General features: G+C 37.9%; 4 protein-coding genes across 4 annotated transcripts; 1 reads left to right on the plus strand and 3 right to left on the minus strand.

Moving 5' to 3' along the window:
- Positions 1 to 5,850: 5,850 nt before the first annotated feature.
- On the plus strand, positions 5,851 to 8,026 carry LOC118436607 (RNA polymerase II degradation factor 1-like). The gene is made up of 3 exons (XM_035855048.1): positions 5,851 to 6,741; positions 6,830 to 7,027; positions 7,101 to 8,026. The coding sequence occupies exons 1-3, from the start codon at positions 5,937 to 5,939 to the stop codon at positions 7,379 to 7,381; spliced, it is 1,284 nt and encodes a 427-aa protein (XP_035710941.1). The 5' UTR covers positions 5,851 to 5,936; the 3' UTR covers positions 7,382 to 8,026.
- Positions 8,027 to 8,223: 197 nt separating this feature from the next.
- LOC118436540 lies at positions 8,224 to 11,095 on the minus strand. The gene is made up of 5 exons (XM_035854859.1): positions 10,078 to 11,095; positions 9,514 to 10,008; positions 9,231 to 9,431; positions 8,731 to 9,156; positions 8,224 to 8,655 (listed from the first exon to the last, which is right to left on the minus strand). Exons 1-5 carry the CDS (start codon positions 10,378 to 10,380, stop codon positions 8,344 to 8,346), a joined length of 1,737 nt encoding a protein of 578 aa, XP_035710752.1. The 5' UTR covers positions 10,381 to 11,095; the 3' UTR covers positions 8,224 to 8,343.
- On the minus strand, positions 11,094 to 12,055 carry LOC110854162 (serine/threonine/tyrosine-interacting protein B). Its single transcript, XM_022102560.1, has 4 exons — positions 11,872 to 12,055; positions 11,632 to 11,781; positions 11,409 to 11,556; positions 11,094 to 11,331 (listed from the first exon to the last, which is right to left on the minus strand). The coding sequence occupies exons 1-4, from the start codon at positions 12,053 to 12,055 to the stop codon at positions 11,094 to 11,096; spliced, it is 720 nt and encodes a 239-aa protein (XP_021958252.1).
- Positions 12,056 to 12,309: 254 nt separating this feature from the next.
- LOC110854255 (probable cysteine--tRNA ligase, mitochondrial) lies at positions 12,310 to 14,729 on the minus strand. Its single transcript, XM_022102676.2, has 7 exons — positions 14,387 to 14,729; positions 14,077 to 14,197; positions 13,836 to 14,013; positions 13,556 to 13,769; positions 13,219 to 13,484; positions 12,698 to 13,152; positions 12,310 to 12,591 (listed from the first exon to the last, which is right to left on the minus strand). The coding sequence occupies exons 1-7, from the start codon at positions 14,572 to 14,574 to the stop codon at positions 12,451 to 12,453; spliced, it is 1,563 nt and encodes a 520-aa protein (XP_021958368.1). The 5' UTR covers positions 14,575 to 14,729; the 3' UTR covers positions 12,310 to 12,450.
- Between the last annotated feature and the right edge of the window lie 399 nt (positions 14,730 to 15,128).

Below are 15,128 nucleotides of genomic sequence, written 5' to 3' on the forward strand. Positions count from 1 at the left end.
GTAGGTTTGTGCATTTATACTGCTGAGGTCAGTTGTAGGGCACCATCCTCGATTGCAATACAACTTCACTTCCTTGCTTAAACATTTTAGTTTCAATCACTTTTAAATTAACTAATCTGCACTCATCAAATCAAAAGCCCTCTTACATAAATAGCGATCATTAAAATTCATATTTTGTAAAATACAACACTGAAAAACGTGACAATCCCTGCATGAAAATGTAACATTAGCCAACTTTCTCCAATCTGAAAGCATACAAGGCAAATTTTTTCCAAACGACATTCACTTTAAACTACGACATAAAATTCCCGAGCCCTAATTTGAGCAAATTTTGCCCTCTTGGCGTTACAAAATGCCGAAGAGAGAGGTCACCCACAACCCACCATCGTTATTGGCCTTGTTGCCAATATTAGCAATTGCTGTCTCGTCCATCATCATAGCATGCACCTTAATCTTCATCGTGGTCCTCTGTTACCGCAACTGGAGCAAAATCAAGGCAGGATGGGCGTGGTTCTCAGGCCTTCAGCCGAACCAGAACTCGACAGGGGTTCAATTCCTCCGAGGATCTAAAATCCCTGGAATTAAGGATGCCATGCGACCTAACATCCATCCACTCAGAAGGTACGCAAATTTTTGGATATTAAGTAACTGTAACTTTTGTAGAATGTAGTAATTAAGGAAGTCATTAAAAATAACAATTGAAGAATATTTAGTACATTTGCATAATTAAACGTTACTTGATATAATGCTCAATGAAATGGTTCATTCATGACCTTATGCATATCTCGCTGCATTGGTGAAATTCACATCTATATATTTTTTAAATCAATCCATGCTCAAAATTCAATTGTCGTAGAATACATGGCAGGGCTTGCTGAATTATGATAAAAATCCAAATCAAACGTACACTAGAATTTGGTAATACATAGGCATACGCGTTTGCTATGCATATTCAACCAGGCACGTATGCAAATGCATTTGTGTACTAATCCTAAGTATGCAGTATTATGAGGAGAAATGTTCAATAATTGATTTCATGAAAACGTTTCCATGCTGCGGCATATACGACTGGTTCCAAATAGCCATCGTGATTATCACTTATCCTTAGCTAAGAAGATGTCAATCAATCTGAGGACGAGCGTCGGTTCGGCAGACGCTTAAGTTTGCGTGCAATGGGGTGGCGTTTGGCTGCATGTTGTTAATACACCTCTGCAATGCTTTCCCCATTTATTGGGCAGTAAGGAATAACTGATCGCAGGTTTAAATTGAATTTCACCCCGCTCTCAATGTAATAAGTGGGCACGTGATTTTCGCGCGAAAATATCCTGCGATCATTTATTCCATAATGACCAATCATTATATAATCAATAAATGATATTGTTCTTTATTCAAGGAGTATATTTTCATTCTAATTCTACTTACGTGTCACATTTACAGAGCGTGAATCAAGATACAAAACTCACTTTTGTTTTTGAGATAACAAGTGTTAGAGACATCTGGGATTACTGAAATTTGTATGTACCGTACCCAGATAGTCAGGGAACAGTTTGCAAAATAACTCTTAGTTCTGTGCATCAACATGCCCCCACTCCCCCCCACGGAGTGCGAGGTAGCCGTAAAAGAGTTTTCCAATGATGAATTGTACCATAAAAAATTGTTAAGAAACTGGCGACAATTGAATTCAATGCCAGTTGAAGCCATAGGTCCAGTGTATTAAATGACACTAGCATAAAGAAGCAGGGATCATTGGCTGGAGTTCCACCTCCACCAAAGTGGCGTCCAAGATCAGCTAGGATCGAGGATGTGTTGTACTATATCGCAAATTTCATCAATAAGGAAAATCCGTCATGACAGAAAAGTATCCAAAATGTTGGGGATGAGTCAGGCAATAGTTTTTAGGGTCAGTCACTCTGACCTAAATAGATTAAAGCGGAGGAGGACCATGTGTACGCCCCCACGCAGTCTTACATCATGTTTTTCAAAGCAACTTCGCGATAACTGAATGAAAACTTAATTTCCAGAAATAAATTTTGTACTGAAATTACTCTTGACGAGTCGCATGACATTATTCAGATAGATTATTTTTGATTTTGATACTTTAAGCAGAGATTTTCAAGCGGACTGCTCGGGCGCTGAGTGGGTTTTGGAAAACTTTTCAAAACGAGTGGAACCAAATCACTCCAAAAAAGTATCAAAGGTGATAATAGCGTGGAAAAAGCGACTGCACCTCGTTAGACAAACTAATGGGCTACACATTGAAGCAATTTACAAAATTCACAAACGAAAAATTAAGCTGTAGAAAAATAAACTAAAGTGAGTTTTGTATCTTGATTCACCCTCTGTATTTTTCATGTTAAAAAATTTATAATTCGTTAAAATAAGGTAATTTTAAAGATTATTGAGACAAAGATTGACACACGACAATGATGGATGATACGTAATATATGCATATTAAAATAATATCGTTAATAAGTTATCAAATTAAATAAAATCAGCGGACTGGATCTGTCGCATTGAACTGTTGTAATTTTTTCCCAACGTGTCGGTGTCCATACATCCGCGATAAAATTGGTGAGTTAAACAATTCTCTGAGTCTGTAGATTTCGCACAGGGGTCCTTATCCTTATCCTTCTAGTATATTTTCATTCTAATTCTACTTACGTGTCACATTTATTTTTCATGTTAAAAAATTTATAATTCGTTAAAATAAGGTAATTTTAAAGGTTATTGAGACAAAGATTGACACACGACAATGATGGATGATACGTAATATATGCATATTAAAATAATATCGTTTCTAAGTTATCAAATTACATGAAATCAGTGGATCTGTCGCATTGAACTGTTGTAATTTTTTCCCAACGTGTCGGTGTCCATACATCCGCGATAAAATTGATGAGTTAAACAATTCTCGGAGTCTCTAAATTTCGCACAGGGGTCCTTATCCTTAGGTCCTATTGGCGCCATCCCACAGTAAGCACCCCTGATGTCACATTTTTGTACGAGCAGAGTGTTATTGTTTACACAGCGATAAGAATTGTCCATTCCACAGCTTGTGTGCGGGTAGAATTTCTTAATCTCATAGCCACACATCATAAGATGTTGCGCATGGGTCCTGGTGCATTTCATTTTCAGGCAATATTGGTGATATCCCGCAGAAAGAATCCCTGGTGTCACAAGTTCTTACGAGCACGGTTTTATTATTTATACAACGATAATAGGTGTCCGCTTCGCAGGTTGTTTGAGGGTAGAACTTCCTAATTTCATAGCCACACATCATAAATGTTGTTCCATAATATGGGTTTGAAACTTTTCCAAATTTTCCATATGATTTTGGACAGATGCATCCCTCATCCCCCTGAAATGATTTTTTTAAAGTTTTAACAAGACACACATGTACCATTATCAACTTACCATGCAAAATCCGAAGTGTAAAATGATTAGAAAAATAATGAACTTGCACATTCTTGAACAGGACAAAAATTGTCTGGTTCACTCCAGAGGTTTAAAATGTGTGTAATCTGAATCTTGTGCATAGCTAGATATCATTTACGTGCGGCAGAACAATGGGGGAATTAAATTTTTACATGTAATTAATTGCAGAATTGCTTGGTTGGCATTGACATTCGCATTGTTTTTCACTGGCGTCCAATGGTCTTCACAACTCTATGGAAAGCTTACCGAAAATCCTACTGTCCTTGTATTCGATGAAACTACTCTCCCCATTGACAGGGTCGCTTACCCAGAGGTCCAGATCTACAAACGGAACAATCTTAACGGCACACAAATAAGAGAACTTGAAAAGTACGAGACTTGGCGTAGATTTTAATTGGCACATTATTTTATATCAAACCTCTATTAGATCTTAAATTTATTTTTCATAGGCTTCATGGTGATGTAACTATCATTGGTTCTGCAAAAGATTCGGATGATACTGAATGGCAAGACGAAGAAACAACCGCTCTGCTTTACACGGCCCAGCACGTATGCAACCCATTGGTTTCTGAAAGAAATTGGAACAACGCAAAGCAAAATGTACAAAACATCGAATTTAACCTTCGGGACGCTGATATTTTCGAATATGATGAGAATTCTCCTAACAAAACCTTCATCGAAACCAAATTGATACCAAAACTGAAGCAGGTAATTTTTAATTTCTCTCCTGTCGCAAAAATTATTTTAAGAAATTCTCAACCACAACCATTTCTTCCTAGGCAATCCCATCATGCACTGGCGATAATGGAATTATCATGGATGTATAAGGATGAAGCGACGAGAGCTCTTTGTTAATAGAGTAAGGGGGATAAGTTCAGGCCAGTGCCTGAGTGGTGGCGACTGTGTCCTATAGAAACTGATATAGCGAACTTGCACGCCACATATAGGACACAGGCCTTCTTTTCATCCAGCCTCAAATTGTGTCTCGGGTTCTGTGATAGTTATTATTTTCTCTGTCAGAGCGCTCCTCTTCATCCGTTTTGATCGAGTCTCCAATTTAACTATGGTGTTACGAGGCATTGGGAATTATCAAAGCCTGCGTTTGGGGTTCAAAAAGAATTGATTGCAACGATGCTATCACCGATATCATTACTGACACTGGGGCTGCTTGCGCATTTAATCGAATGGCTTCTTCAATATCGGGAAAGTATGTGACTAAATGCATGACATGTTGATTAAATAGACTGTATTTAATGTAAATAATAATTGGACATAATATTCAGGCACGATACAATCAAAACACTTCTCGCCGATGAGAAAGTTTGCAACCAGTCCGAGTCGGAATTGTATCTAAACAAGCACAGTGATCTAAACCTTCGCACCCCATCCAATCGAACTACGACCTGCAAAGAGCAAGCACATCCTTATCAAGATACGATTCCGCTAACACAAAAGTATGCTGGACCCCGTTTTGGATTTGGATTTGTCGCCCAGTTTGATTTGAAAAATACGGTATGCCCACAAACCGAGGGGCTTGCCTACATCCTTGGAATTACATCGATCTATGACGAGCTCAACGCTGACACCGGAGGAGTCAAAATTCTCCTGAATCATGACGTGAAAATCATTCTTGAAGCCGTGATTACTATTTCTGAGAAAGACATCAAGAAATTAGATCGTGTAATTTTTTCATTTATATTTTTTTCCTACTTAAATAATTTTTACAATTACACTATTTATTTACATCTTCATCTTATCTCAAGGAGGAACGTGACTGTATTTTGGCAAAGCCGGACAAAAATCCGCCAAAGTTTTATCAATTCTACACCCAAGAGAATTGTATCAAGGAATGCAAATCAAAGGCAATCTTTACTAAATGCAATTGCAGCTTGGCTGGACTACCAAGTAAGCTAATCCAAAATCATAATATTTGATCAGTTAAAAACACGTTATTAATGTAGATGAGCCTGGGCGAAAATTGTGCACTACACTGAACGACACTATTTGTGCAGCGAAAATACAAAGTACAATGCTTAATTAATGCATTAATCTTAATTGTGAACTTTTAAAAATAATTTAATGTTATGCATATGTACATAGATGACGGCGTCAATTGCCCCAAATGTTTACCAGGTTGCTCCCACATCGCGTACAAAGTTGCGTCGATCATTTCCGTTCCGTACGACGAAAAAACAGCTCCGGCAATCGTGAAGGAAATGACAGGGTAAAAATAAATGTCCTCTCAAACCGTGCAAAATATGATATCAAATAAAAATAAATAAATGTGCAAATCCCTACAAAATTTCCCTATTTTACAGAAATGCTCCTTACACCTCCCGTGTGCAAATCGGTTTCAACGTTCATCAAATGTTGGTGATGGAGAAACAAGTCAAATATGAATGGACCGACATCATAGGCAAGTTTTATTTCTCACAGAAAAAAAAATCTTATGAGAAATTAATTCGTAATTCTATTTCCGATAAGCCCTCATCGGTGGCACGATGGGATTGACAAGTGGGATTTCCGCCATTGACGGGGCTCGAGTCGGGGAAGCTACTCTGGATCTTATTTGCAGTTTGATCTCTCTTCTTTGGGCCTACCTGACCAGGGATGATGATGACGAAGATAATGACGACACCAACAACAATGGTGCGAATGCAGCAATTGAACAAGCTCCAAACCCACAAGAACAGGCAGATGAAAATGCACCTGATAATAAGCAGCCTGAAATTGAACCACCGCCACAACCGGACGAGGAAGATAAGCAACCAGAGGAGGAAGAAAATGCATCCGATAATGTGACCGAGCAGCCTGAGATTGAACAACCACCGCCACCACAACAACCGGAGAAGGAAGAAAAGCAACCTGTGGAGGAGGAAACTACATCAAATGACGATTCGGACGATGATGAGCCCATATTTTGTCCTGGTTTGACACATCCTGACCATGTCTTTCCACGCACATGCTCATCCCCACCCCCTCTGCGACGGAGGAAACAACAGGAAGGTGACGGATTCATAAGAAAATTTCGTTCCCTATTTCGATCACCAGGCAAGTTTGAGATCGATCCAGAGGACCCATTCAGACCAACGAGTGCGATGGAGGACACCATGAGCACCCTGAAGCATTTCGCCATGGCCCCCATTTTTACGGTAGGATCGGAAAGGGAACAGGGAGGGTCAGGCGTCGGAGAAAGCAGCCCACCAACTGATGATGGAGAAAGCAACGTGGTAGCTGACGATGGGACGCCCGTCCCACAAATGATGTATCCATCCACTAATGAACCTGATTCAATGGATACACAAGGTCTCAATTCGCATTTAAATTTGTAGCCTATTTTTTTTTACAAAACTAATGATAATTTTGTATACTTGATTTCCATATGTAAATACAGAGCCTGGCTGCTCATCTTCTTCTGTTCCGACGGATGGACCAGACCAGGAGGATGGACAAGAATCTGCAGGTTTGATCACAGGAGAAATTCGGTCATCGGCGGAGACTGAAGAAAGCAACTTGGACAAGGAAAATAATTCCATCCCAACAACGGCATCCAATTCTGTCGCAGAGATTGACCCCCAAACAATCAGTCAAGGTTTGTGCATTCTTATACAGGAAATTTCACAAGATAAAACTTGGGTCATACAAAATTGATTGCATAATTCCAGGTGCAATTTCCTCTCGAAGATTTGGTGACGTCGTCCCACTTGACTCCTCCCACTCTCGACCCCACACAGCTGGGGGGCAAAACCGCCCTCCACTCGGTGACGCTGGGGTCGTTCCCAGCACAAGTCGTCAAATTCATTCTGCTCCTGGAAATGCACCACGGATCTTAATACCATCATCTACTGTTTCCTCGACACCTGAAGTTAGTAGCGTCATCCCCCCAGTTGATGTGGACGTTCAACCATCGTCAAGTCATGTTTTGGACCAGTTAGGCTTGCTTTAAGCAACTCGATAAGCCAATTTGAAATAATGTTTGAGCCAACTAATGCAAAAATATTCTAGTCAATTTTAGAGAAAATTAATGCAAAAACATTGTAGTCAATTTTAGAACCAACTAATGCAAAAATATTCTAGTCAATTCAGTAGATCACTAAAATATCAGCTCAATTAATATGCCTTCACTAACTAGTCATAAATACGCTTAGACAATCCCTCTGAAATTATTTTTAATACATTATAATGACAACTGTGACATTTTTCGAGATTATGAGATGATTTATGTTTTTGAAAATAACCTGTTAGAACATGTACAATAATTATAAAGTCTTGCTCTTACCTAATTATCTGACTTATGATTTTACCAATGTGCTAATAATAAATACTCACTCACACATAAACTAGAAATATTTATAATACTTAATACTTAATTGATGATACTTAATGATTATACTTAATTCTACAATATTTATGTTAATTTAAACACAAATTTACAATAGGCTGCTATTGTATTTACAATAGCGGCTATTGAATAGCCATTCAGTCAATGCAATCAATTCGTATTATAACTTCCAGCTTAAATCAAAATGCGGAAGCATAACGCCACAGCTTAAAATTCAAAATGCATCTCACCCTTCCAATTATTCGACACTTTTTCTGCAAATCTTTATGTAATACAAATGTACTGTGTGCATGCAAATAAAATCTGATTAATTTTATGCACTAATTTTGGTGACTATTTACTAATCTAACAAATGCATAGACTATTCAGACCTGCATCTAAATTTGTGCATAAAAACTTCATGTAATCAAATTGGGAACTAAAATGGAAGTGTTTTCATAACTTCAACTGATGATCTGATTGAAATAAAATCCCCTGATTGAAATAAAATCCCACAATTCATACTTTGCAATCATTTGCATATTTATTATTTATAAGTATCTGGATAAAACTTGCATGACAGCGTTTCAATAGCCTCCCCGAAACATTTGGTCTCTCCATCTCTTGTCTATCTTCATGATACCGATCGTATTTCTTAACGGTGTCATTGGAAGACGGGTTGCGTCGATATTATTGTCGTGATTTGAGGTCAATACGTCAACTTGCTGGTTATTATTGTTCGCGTCGTCGTCTACTTGTGACAATATGCTGGGAATTTTCTCCTCTGATTTATTCTGCAATTGTACATTTCGAGAGATGACATCAGACTCTAAATGGCGTTCCTTTTCTGCTTCTGACTGATTTTCAGAAAATGTAGTAAACGCTGTGACGGAAGTAGCCTGAAATTCGTAACAAAAATATTAAGGACTTGGGATACAAAAAATTATCAAGTTTTTACACAGCGTTTTACGCACATAGTTACAATTCGACTCTTTCTTTATGACTTTATTATTGTGATGATGCACATTTCCTGACCCAGACGAACTTGGCCAGGAGAACGACCCCGTACTTACGGAAGAGTTATCGTCATTATTTTCTACTCCCGCAGCAGCATTATTATTATTCGCATGGATAACACCATTTAAAATTTGTGGAAGATATTCCTCCTCCGCGACCCTCGCATTATTATAAATTGCTTCGTCCTCCGCTTTATACTTGTAGTGCAGCACATTCTTCACAAAGTACATGAGTAGAAAGGACACGTTAACGGAAAACATGATGAAGTTGACCTTGTTGCTTTCTTCGTAGTCTGGATATTCAAATTGGACCCGGAAGTACCACCGGGTTATCATGGGGAAGACGGTAAACAAGATGACGTTGGTCTTCACTTCAGCATAAATCTGACAACCGGAAATTAAATTTTCATGGAGAAATGGGTCTAAATTTGTTCACAATTATGGAATTAAAGTATTACCACTGACACCATAGGCTCCCTCCTAAATGGACCCCGATACTGGTAACTTCGTTCCATCCCAGCAATAACATAACCCACCAAGACGCCCCCCAAAATTAAACCAAAGTAGACCAAATGTTCTTGAAATAAATAGAATCTGAACAAGCAGGCGAGCAGGACGAGAGGAAACCCACACACGAATATTAGCACGACTTCCATCGTCTAAAAAATATTGAGAAAAAAATATGAAGCTATTTGACATTAAATTAAATTAATATTGTTTCCTAAAATTTCAATGTCTTACATAAAAGATGGAAAACATTGCGCAATACTTGAAAATTCCTGGACTGACGAAGGCCACCCCGGAATTTGCTTGGTCGAACCGATAATCAAATCTGGCCTTTCTTCCCAACGCATACCCCACGAAGCAAGCAGCCAGCAGAAATCGCATCGTGACCAAATTCTCCTCATCATATTCTAACTCTTTCCCAAAACGTATTCTGAACTGGGCGAAAAGTTGATAAAATGAAATGACGAGTAAGACACGAGGGGGAAAAGTTCGGTAAAGTTTGTACGCTAAACTAGCCCTTTTCTTAATGTTGAGTAACAATTGTTCCCAAAACATGAGGTGGAAACTTGTTTGGAAAAATACTCCACAGGCGAGGATATAAAATGTGAGGTAGGTTTCCCAAGCGTTCGTCAGCTTTTCGCCAGTTATTTGCTTGCAGATGGTCGAGGCTGAAAATGACATCCCAACGCCAAACGATATCCACACCATGAACAGAACAGCTTCAAATACCTGCGGAATGAAGAAAAAATGTAAAAGCGTGTGGAACTTGAAAATAGAGCCAGATTTTTGAAATTTTACCCAGTACAAGACCATCAATGTAAAAATTAGGGCGTGCAATATCATCGTTTTACACAATGGCTCACAACTCATAATTCCTCGTTTCACACTTTGATATCGAAAGAGGAAGATAAGTTTCCTGATATTTCCGCCAGCAATGATTTTCTGAAGAAGACGACGAGGTCGAATCCACTGCCAAAATATGAAAACTGTTTGCGATATTTTGTTCCGGAGATGTTCTTTGTGAGGGGGTGGGAGTGGGTGCAGCTTATTTTTTGTGGGTCCTCCAGTAAGCTTATAAGAGAAGAGGGGTAAACATGTCATGCTGGGCAAGGGGAAAGTTTAGGTAATGACTCCGCATTTCATCAAAAATGACACTCGAGTTGTTGTGTTATTTATGCTTTTGACAAAAACAAGACATAAGTTGCAGTCAATAAAATTAGGTTAAATTCTTCTCTCTAGCAGAAAAAAATTAGGGGGAGGCAAGGAAACGCGGTTTAAATACCGTTTAGTATTTATTAACATGCTGTTTTTATAAAATTTTTAACATGTATCTGAATATCGTATCTGAATATCGTTTCTAAAAAAATCTGGTTATTTTATTGATATGTTGTTTTGTTGAATAAATCTAATACTATATTTTGTACTATATTTCTGATTCGTATTTCACTTGGAGTCCACCCTGCAACTTTACAAATTTATTTCACAAAGCAACACATGAATAAAATAACCAGTAACAGATTTTGGTATATAACGCTTTTGTGTATGTAAAACAGGGGAAAATCAAGTAAATCCAATCATCAATAAATACATACAAATGCGAACAAACTTATCTAAATAATTATCACATAATCACCTAATTACAAAATATCACGACATATTTTTTAAAACATTTTACAAACATCCGGCTTCAAAACGTGCAACGAACGGTAGTAGGACGATATGAAATACTATAATTTAAAAGCAAGCGCATAAAATTTGGTTTATTTCATATGATTTTATGGCGATAATATTGAAACAGGATGCATCTTTCTCCGCTAGAACTTTCCCTCTTTACTGGGACCTTTGTAATAATCTTCATCTTCATCCAGACTGCGCTTGCAGGATTTCTGGTCCTGAGTGGGCAGTAAACTTGGCAAAGTACGGGGGACGACATGCATTGCGCGATAAATAGGTTCGTATTCTCGAAGTTGACGCATAAAGTTGTCAATTGGGTTGCTACAAAATCGGATAGCTTGAACGTATTTGTAGGCTTCTTCCGTAGTCACTCCGTATCTGATACAGTGGAAGTGCAAACATTAGCTTATATTTTCTTTGGAAGTATTACAAATAGTAAGCAAATAATTAATTACGTTTCCATAATGTAGGCAATCACGAGAGTTACTGAACGAGAAATGCCAGCACTTCCGTGAACCAACACCTTCCCCCCACTGTTTAAAGCGGATTTGATGAATGGATTTACCGTTCGAAAGTGTGGGATGATATTGGCCATGCTGCTATCTGCAGATTAATTAAGAGATGAGAATTAAAATACGCATATTCAAAGGAACATTGAATAAGTCCGTAATGACATACCTTCTACTTCTACAACCAAGTATTGAAAACTATCTGGATGATTCGTACGAATCAAATTCCTTTCGCGAAACTCACGAACGCAGACAATGTGAGATATTCCAGTGTCTTTGAGTTCTTGCATCTTTGATCTGGTAGCAACAGCATAGGGACCTTAAATTAAAGATAAAACATTTGTCTTATCAACACCACATTTTTAAATGCAAACAAAAGTTATAGTCATTAATATATGTATTGTCTAACCAAGATACAGTCCAGGAATAATTTCCTGCATTGATCGTCTCATAACGTATTGCCAATCGTCCAATTGTACAGCTGGAAGTACCAAGTATTTTGGTGCAGCATAAGTACCAATTTCTTTGGCCACATCAATATTTTGCGGTGCTTGTTTCTCCTGGCTGTCCATTTCCACGTCACCCTGTTCCATGATTCTTTGTCTAACTACGTACTATTGAGATACAAAATTGGGATCAAGATTAATACTTCGTCCCTAGTTATCATCAATTGATCTGCAGACAAAAGGACAGGAAATACATTAGAATTGTTATTGTGGCATTTACAATTGCAGAAAGCATGTGTTTTCCTCAGGATTTATGATATGGTGTAGGTTTATGATGTGCAAAATTCAGAGGAGAGTAAATAAAATGTGGCAAGTTATGTAAGTAAATTTTGAAGATGATCTAGAAATAAAGAAATCAGTATACAAAGTGCAAATTGTATAACACTTTAATGACAATTACAAATAAATAACAAGTGCAAATTAGATATAAAGAAATTAAATTATATATATTAAATACTATAAAAGTACAGGTAACCACTTCATTAATTAGAAGCGACGTGTGACGATTTTCCATGGTCCTTCACATCAAATCCCATTCCCACAAGATTTGTTCGAACTTGATCACAAGCTTCTAGTAAAGGTTTCCTTTCAACTAATTTCTTCTTTCTGATTGACTTGTCTTCCTGTACACAAAGACAAAGATAAAACATTAAAAACAATAAAAACATTTACAACATAAAGATGACTATACAAGTATATATTAATTAGCAGCAATTTTTTTTATCTTACCTCATCGGAAGCTAAAGCGTAATTCCTAACAACACTTCGAAATTGGTTAATTTCAGTCAACAAACATTCCATACTTGTAGAGTCACTTATAGTCTGGTCATTGGAAAGCCCAACAATCGAAACAAAACTACGGACGAGTTCCTTGCTTGCTAAAACTAACCCAAAATCTACCAAATTCGAAATGGAATTTTTCTTATCGGATGGAACGTAGCAAAGATTAAAGACATCGATATATTCGGAAATTTTATGGATTGCGGAAGGCGTATCAAAATCGTTAGCGAGAGCAGAAGATACGTCGCGTCTTGTTTCAACTAATACGTTCCATAAGTCTTTATCTGTAGATTGAACAACAACTTTGGATGACTGGAGAATTGCAACCGTGTCGGAAATGAAATCCTTAAACTTTTTCAAAATAGATTTGGCGTGATTCAGAGAATCCTGAGAATATTCCAGCCCTACAAAAAATTTAAAAAATATAGCATCCTACAGCTGCAAAATTAAAAATACTTTGCATTACTAACCGTGGCGATATTTTGACAAGATGCAAAACATTCTTAACGTTTCGGCAGAATTCTCCTTCAGGAAATCTCGAATAGCTATAGTATTGCCTAAAGACTTGGACATCTTGGTATCCCCTTTGATATTTAAGTGACCCGTGTGAATCCAGTGTGTCACCCAGTCGTCCACCCCAAAGTTTGCACAACACTGAGCCTCCTCGTTTTCATGGTGTGGAAAAAGTAAGTCGACCCCACCAGAATGTATGTCTAACGATGTGCCAAAGTAGTGACTAAATAAAATAATTAAAAGACACTGTTGTTTTTAAAGTTTCTTATAAAAGCTTAATCGTATATTGTGGACCTCGCCATTGCTGAGCATTCGATATGCCATCCTGGACGTCCTTTCCCCCAAGGTGAGGTCCAAAACGGTTCTCCAGGTTTCCATCCTTTCCATACGGCAAAATCTTGTTTGTTCTTTTTTCCTTGTCCTTCCTCCACTTCAAATTGCGCGATTTCTTCTACCTTTCGTAATTTCCCATATCTTTGATATTTGCCCGTGTCAAAGTACACGCTTCCTACATACGAACAAATTATTACATACTTACGATCATGAGCACAATTAGTATAAATTATTAATTTACCATCAGCTACAGGATACGCGTATCCCTGCTTGACCAAGGAACTTACAAATGTCACAATTTGCGGAATAAAATCCGTCACTCGGGTCCTTACATGGGGAAGTTTCACATTTAATGATTCCAAATCTTGGAAGAATTCTAGCTCGTATTTTCGACTAATACTTTCCCACGGAGTGTTCAGCTATACATTTATTCATTATGTTTATAATCCAACCATTCAAAAATCTTGTTTAAAGAAACGCACCTGATTCGCCTTGATTATGATTTTGTCGTCAATGTCAGTAACTCCCATGAGCTGGAGGACACCGAGACGACCATCAATGCCCTCCACCAGCCTTCGAATTACATCTTGGCGTATGTACGAACTAAATGTACAGATATAATTACGTGCACGGGTCACTAACCAATATGATCTTCATGATGAATGTCAAGTTATTTTGTGACTATTGACGTAAAGTCACAAAGTAACTGCAGGATTATGCCACCAATGCCAGTATTATGATTTTGCAAGTTGACTAGTGTCAAAAAACAGCAAAAAAGCAAATTGTCAGTACCTGGCGTGACCAATATGCGCCGAGTCGTACACAGTCGGACCACAGGCGTACCAAGTCAGCAAATTCGGAACCTTGGACCTCAAAGGGTTCGAATTCTTCTTAATATTGTTCCAAACTGTGAGACCTCCGTGTTCCGGAAGGGTAGAGAAAGTGCGGCGGAGAGTAAATTGAAATATTGCTCCTCGCATTTATTATAACCACAATTTGTAGAGAAGGTCAGCTAGAGTGAGAAAAAATTACAGAAATATTTTCAAAGTTTCCAGAGTTTTCACAGAAATCAGACTGAAAAAATAATACTTCGCTCCACTCAGGTTTGCCGCATCGTCTCATCTTACATCTCGGTTCAAAAAGCATGCTTTTGAGAATAATTGTCTCAAAATTCTCTGAAATGATAACTTTTTGTCTCACTCCGTTTGTGTGACGATGATAACTCTCGTAGGAGCGATGGATTTCAGTCAAATTTGGTATTCGAATAACTGTGACCGTTGTTTAGGGCTGGAATTTCAGAAATCGACATTATCTCGACTCCTGACTTTTGTTTCCACGTTTTGTTAAGAATTGCATACATTTTTCCATACAGAACTTACATAAGTAACAAAAGTTTGTGAATATGCATTTATGTGGCATGCTTTACATAATGTGCAATACTGGCAGTCAAAATGAGATGACATTATGACACCTTACATATATGACACAATCCCTTAACTGGTCGGACCCAGTATATTTGTACATCTTATTCCAT

This window comes from Folsomia candida, unplaced genomic scaffold (genome assembly GCF_002217175.1).
Source record: "Folsomia candida strain VU population unplaced genomic scaffold, ASM221717v1 Fcan01_Sc009, whole genome shotgun sequence".
Classification (NCBI taxonomy): Eukaryota; Metazoa; Arthropoda; class Collembola; order Entomobryomorpha; family Isotomidae; genus Folsomia; species Folsomia candida.